Source organism: Ruditapes philippinarum, unplaced genomic scaffold, assembly GCF_026571515.1.
Source record: "Ruditapes philippinarum isolate M1 unplaced genomic scaffold, ASM2657151v2 ctg28376_1_1_1_1, whole genome shotgun sequence".
In the NCBI taxonomy this organism is placed as follows: Eukaryota; Metazoa; Mollusca; class Bivalvia; order Venerida; family Veneridae; genus Ruditapes; species Ruditapes philippinarum.
In genome coordinates this window covers 1-6,420 of record NW_026866000.1, presented here as the reverse complement: position 1 = coordinate 6,420, position 6,420 = coordinate 1, and the positions used below count along the sequence as shown (strand labels likewise).

Here is a 6,420-nt window from a genome sequence, read left to right as displayed (position 1 = left end):
CTTACAAGAATGTTGCTCAGCATGTGTAGTTGTGCATGTGGGTATTTTGTGTGATATTTTTGGTATATTTAGAGTTATTTGACCAAGAGACATAAGATTGACAAATCGGTGAAGTGTGGGGAACCTGTGTCCTATGGACACATTTCTTGTTCTAACTGTGACACGCCTAATTGTAAGAAGAGATCCAGTTAATTGATAAGATTTTTTTCTTACAGGTACATTTGATGTACATGTAAACAATCTTATTGCGCCACACCCTTCAAGGGCTACAAGAACAATTTATCACGAACATGTGGGTAGCCTGACTGATTCGTTTAAAGAAAATGATAATGGACAGCTTGTTATAATGATTGGAATGCTGACATTCGGACAGAGAATTTGCATATAGATGGCTCCACAAAGATCGAAATACTTGGAGGCAACCACACGAGACAGGCCCTTCAATCTCTAAATCAGAGAGGTGTACTGACATGTCAATTGGTTAAAGTAAATTTATACAGACCTCTGCCATTGACTGCAGCCCTTGCCATAGGATACCAACATAATGCTCTACTTCATGAGAAAAGAAAACCCCTATCCTTCATAGATAAAGTGCGTCTAATGAGACAATGCAGGCCAGCACACAACATGAGTAAAACCCAGTTAAATGAATGGAAAGATATGCTTGTGACAATCTTCCGTGCAAAGGTAAGTCTTTTTTATTGTAACCCTTTCTTAAGATATCATTTACTAAACCAATAATTCCCTTTCTTGTTCAAATAGTTAAAGGTAAATGTAATGAAATTTGCCACTTATATATGATATTCTATAAATTATTGCATATGATATTCAGAGTAATTTTTTCAATGTCTTGAGATATACAACACCATCTGAAAAAAATTTAGAAATAGGTCTTTTACCGCTGGTCTTTTATTAGCTCACCTGAACTTGCTCAGGTGACCTTTAAGGATCGTTGAATGTCTGTCGTCTGTCCACATTTGTTTGTTAACACTCTGGTCACATTTTGCAGCAATCTTTATGCAACTTTGTCAGGATGCTTGGCTAGTTAATTGCTTGAATGAATTTGAACATGGGTTATCTCGGATGAAAAACTAGGCCACAGGAGCTTAAAGTAGAAAAAATTTTGTTAACACCAGTGACTAGGGTTTTTATCTAAACATTCTGGAAATAATCAGAAAGTTTATTTTGATGACTTCTAGGGCTAGTTCAAATATGGGTCACCTGGGGTGAAAAACTAGGTCACATCGCCCAAATATGGAAAAACCTTGTTGACACTAATGGTCACACTTTTGACTCAATTATCCATACTTAATGAGGATGCTCGTCTAGGTAATTGCTCAGAGGAGTTCGAACATGGGTCATCTTGGGTGAAAAACAAAGCCACGGGAGCTATGCATATAAAAATCTTGTTGACACTCAAATGGCTACTGTTTGGTTCCAAATATTCTGGAAATTGGTCTGCAAGTTTGTATTGATGATATAATGGTCAAGATTGAAAATGGGTCTAGGTCACACTGCCCGAATATTGAAAAACCTTGTTAATACTCTAGTGGTCACATTTTTTATTCTAAGTAATTGCAGTTTGATTGGACAGGTGAGCGATCTGGGGAGATCTTGGCCCTCTTGTTTTACATAATTATACTTTATTCTAAGAAACACTGTGTGAATTGTAGAATAGTTTTAACCAATATATCTCAGTATTTATATGAAACTGGCCATGGTTAACTTGGGTATTTTTATATAACTGCTTTGATTAAAAAGTAATATGCCAAACGGTGAAGTTCTGGCTTAAATTGGATTAGACAATGAACTCGCAATTTGTCATTGTGTTCTTGCATTGTTCATGTTAAATTGTTATGAGAAAAGGTACACTTGCTGATTAATTAAATCAAAATTTAAATTGCCTCCAATTTTTTTTCCTTTGCAGTATAATAGATTTAGTGCCTGAAATGGCCAAAATACAATTATAATATCATATTATTATGAAAACGTATGGCTAAACCAGGGTCTTGAGATTTCATAAAACTCTTGTTACATGTATTTTGCAATGGTAATATTGATAGTTCAAACATTTTTTCAAAGGTGAACAAATTTAAATGTTTAATAGAGTTTTCTTATAATGAATGAAGATATTAGTCCTCAGACATGTCAGTCATATTTTTGGATAATATTCCAATTAAGTTGTCAACAACAACAAATTTGATATAAATACAAAGTTTACATTATCTGTACTACTGTAACAGATGAAATAACCCTTTAGAGCAATACATTCATCGTGAATTTTCTGAAAATAATCGTTTTGATAGCCAAAGTTAGACTTTGGATAATAGGAGAAAAAAGGAACAACTAGATGAAAATGAATGTATATATATGGGTTCTTTGTTTCTAAATTCGGGGTATCTGACTCATTTACAATGCGGAAGACATCATTGGCATTTATATTTTCTATGGTATTGAGGTCATTCTTGTTATGTGCCTTATTGAAAGTATGCAAAACAATTTCAAGGTTTTTTTTTTTTTTTTTTTGACAGGACCGTAGGAAAATGATGGCGGGTTACCAACAGCACATGCATATGGCAAGGTTATCGGATGAAATCTGGACAAAACTTTTGAGGGCAACAGAAAAGGTAACAGCTGTAAATGAGAAGTTTTTCAGACCTTTAATGAGGATAGATGATGACGAAAAAATTAAGGAATGCCTCGACATCTTGATGGAAGAAGGAACAAAGGTTTTTCATAAGAAAGTGTAAGTTTTTGAATTTTTTTTTTTCATCTAATATTAAATGTTCATTATAACTTTAGAATTTTCATTGTCAGTTATTGGACATTCTACATTTTTGTGTCGACTGCTACTGAGTAATGGTGGCATATAGGGATCACTTGTCGATCCATATGTCTGTCACAAAACTTGTCCAATTCTGCTTCGGAAATTGACTATCATGAGGTGGCACATTTGATCCTTTTTTTTGCCCTTTTTTTTAACCCGGGATTTTCCTTTTAAACCATTTTTGGGAGATTTTTTAGCAGCTTTCCCCCCCCGATAAGCAAAAGTTTGTAAAGGAACAGGGGGTAATTTTTTTAAAGACAAATCTTTTAAAAAGCCCGTAAATTTAGTCTTAATATTTGCATTACATATTTTTTTGATTATTTAAAAATTGTAAATATGGTTAAAATTTTGGGGCCTTTTTTAATTTAGTAAACCCGGGAAAAATTCCCTTCTAAATTTTATAGTTAAATTTAACCCAGTTATTGCACAAGGTTTTGAAAACTTTTTCACTATAGGGCCGGGGTCTTTCTTTTCTGAAACTGTTGTTTTTTTTGGTTTGTAATAAATATTTAAAAAAAATATCATATTCTTTTAAGATTTGAAATTTTTTAATTAACTTGTTAAATAAAACTTTGCTTGCTAGAGAATCGCGTGATATAATTTTTATTCAATTTCAATAAGTTATGAATTAAACATACACTCGTATCCTTATTATCTATGACAAATTTATATTTTTTTATTATAGAAAACAATTCATTGATGAAGGATGTGTAAAATCCAAAAAAGACAAAACAAGTGAGTTTTATCTTAAATGGTACTGTATATAACATAACAATGATAGAGTGTGCTGTTACACCTTTTATTTTTACAAAAGGATGTGTAAAAGGGACATTTAATATCATAAATGTTTTATATGTTTTCCTACAAATCAGGATATAGGAACTAATTAGCAGTAAGGTATAGGATCAAGACTTTTGTCAACAACTTATCCAAAAGTTAAACAAAATCTTACAATTCAATGAAATGGAAAAAAATGGTGCCCCAAAATGGAGTTATTGAATTAAGTGTTAACTTTTTCAAAGTTGGTTTATAGCTTTTGCTTGGAGATATTGATGTAATGAATTCTCAAATATATTTTTTTTTCTGTTTCAGACTGAACAACCAAATGTAGAAACACCAAACGAGAGAGAAGACAGTATTGTGTTGAAAAGAAAGTACCTTACTCTCAAGGTAAGCTTCATTCATTTGAAACACAAGGTTTTGAAACTAAAAAAAAATCTTTGGAAATAACCCAAATGGCTACAGCCTAAAAATTAAGCATAAAATATTTTCTAGTAATTACCAAGTTTGTTCAGGGGGGGGGGGGTGATTGATTTTCCTTTTTATATTATAAAAACAAAAAAGGCTTATTTTAAATAACCGGAAGAGCTAAAGCTTACATGAAACATCTATTCGTGAGTGCTTTCCAGTTTAAAAAGATCCCATGCTATTGATTTTCATTATATGCATACAGTTACAAAAAAAGATCTTTTAAAAACCCAAATTGATCAAGTTTTCTGACATGTATGAGAGATTTAGGGTCATTATGGTCCTCTTGTTTTGTACAATGGCAGTTTCCATGGTAGTCGCATATCTCAAAACTGTGGAAATAGCCACACTGTTATGGGGTGAGTGGGGTAACACATGCAGATTGATCAATGTGGTCATACTACATGTACTAATGCTAGTTGAAATCTTTATCTGGTGTTCTCATTCAGAACATTTAGAAATATTTATTCTGTATTAATTACTATTTGTTCTGTAGCCGAAAAAATTATTGTTCATGCCCTTGTGGATTTTATTAAATAGGAATACTGATTAAAATTAATATAAAGTAAATTTTGATTTAAATATGAAAAATAATTACATTAAAATTAACATGAGTCATGAAACTAACACACACGGTAAAAAAAAAAAACTGTATCTGTTTGAAATGTTCAAAATTGAAATAATGTATAAATTTATTTCTTTTTTTTGTTCAGGAGAAGCATAGCAGCTTGCTGCACGAATTTGAACAAATTGCAGAAGAAAACAAGCGTTTGAAAGAGAGTTGGAGAACATAAAGGCAGCTGGTAGTTATATACAAACTTTTTCATGTCTATAAATTTTTTTAATTATTTATTTTTGTTTCTTAAATTTTCATGGTGTTTATTAAAATTTTGTTGGCAAGGAAGTTTTAAAAAAAGTGTTTGAACTTAACTAGTTCTATACACCAGAAAAAAATAAATATGTTAATTTCGGCTTAGTACACCATATGATTTCAATATGTTAAACTTTTATTTCATGGACTACATGAAAAACATGTAAACAATGATATAAATGTACATATATTATCATAGTTTACATTGAATAAATTATCAAGTCGTTTGCTAGATAATAACCAAACATAGCTTCATGTAAAGTTTTATTATTATTTTAGAAGATTTAATCTTCTTTTAAATATTTTTATTAACTAATGATCAAAGGTATGTCGTACGTTGTAAGGAAAAGATGTGTGATATGCTTACTATATTGGTTATCTTACAATATTACAAGATCAATGCTCAAAGAAAATAAAAATATTTTTTATAATACTTCTTTCGGCAGTAATGAAATAATTTTAGCTCAACTTTCCTAGTCACCCAAAAGCCGGCATTCCATTGCGAACACCATTAATGTTAAAGTTTGTGCAGCAACTGAAGAGTTTCAAAGTCCATTTGACATATGGCTTTGGAACTTTGCACACTTGATCACCATCATGTCTCCACTTGTACTTCAAGCATTTTGACTGAGAATTGTTTAGCGTGCTTTCCTACTTTAATGTGGCATGAGTTTCTTTCTTGAAGTTAGCTTGAAAGATTGAAACAGATCTTTTTCAAATTATGGAAGGGGCCAACTATGCCCTGTTATACTTTTGTCTTTTTGTAAAGGAAATGATTCCATAATATCGTGGTAATTATTTTACATTAGAAAGTTGCAAACAAACAATTAATATTTACATCTGTATTTTCCTAAATGAGCTCAAAGATTTATCAATTATTTATCCAAAATATTTTTGTTTGAAATAAAGTTTATAATTTTCAGCAGAATCAAAAGGGAAGAAGAGAGTTAGGGATTCAGATGATGTAAGTTTGTTCTACTTGTATGCAATTGAATTCTTACAGCATTTGCCTGTTGCAAATGTTGTACACAATATTTTTTTCTTTTATATTTACTAGGGATGGCAACGAGTAACGCTAAGCCAAGTACTCCATCGAACATTCGGTTATCAGTTAACAAAATTGATATTCTATTACTCGGAAAAAATATATAATTTATATTTTTTTTACCATTTAGAAAGATTGGGTGTGTCCAATTAGTTCAGAAATAAGGAGATATGCATGTATTCTTCATTAAATACCAGTTAAATGCAATCACATCTTTCTTGTAGAGGTACGAAATGATATCATAAATTCAAATCGAGACTATCAACAGTTTGACACGCGCACCTTTGTCACTTATGTCATCCAGCTCTTATGATATTCAGTTACCTTTTATTTTGTAACAGTTTGTAGCGGGTTACTCAAGTATTGATTTTTGTATTCATTGCCATCCCTTATATTTACAAATTGAAAGAGATTAATTATTAAAAAAAT

The 6,420-nt window shown here is 31.3% G+C and overlaps 1 protein-coding gene across 1 annotated transcript; it reads left to right on the top strand.

Moving 5' to 3' along the window:
• Positions 1 to 370: 370 nt before the first annotated feature.
• LOC132730961 (uncharacterized) lies at positions 371 to 4,869 on the top strand. Its single transcript, XM_060717045.1, has 5 exons — positions 371 to 687; positions 2,532 to 2,746; positions 3,513 to 3,537; positions 3,920 to 3,997; positions 4,789 to 4,869. Exons 1-5 carry the CDS (start codon positions 601 to 603, stop codon positions 4,867 to 4,869), a joined length of 486 nt encoding a protein of 161 aa, XP_060573028.1. The 5' UTR covers positions 371 to 600.
• The last annotated feature ends 1,551 nt before the right edge of the window (positions 4,870 to 6,420 follow it).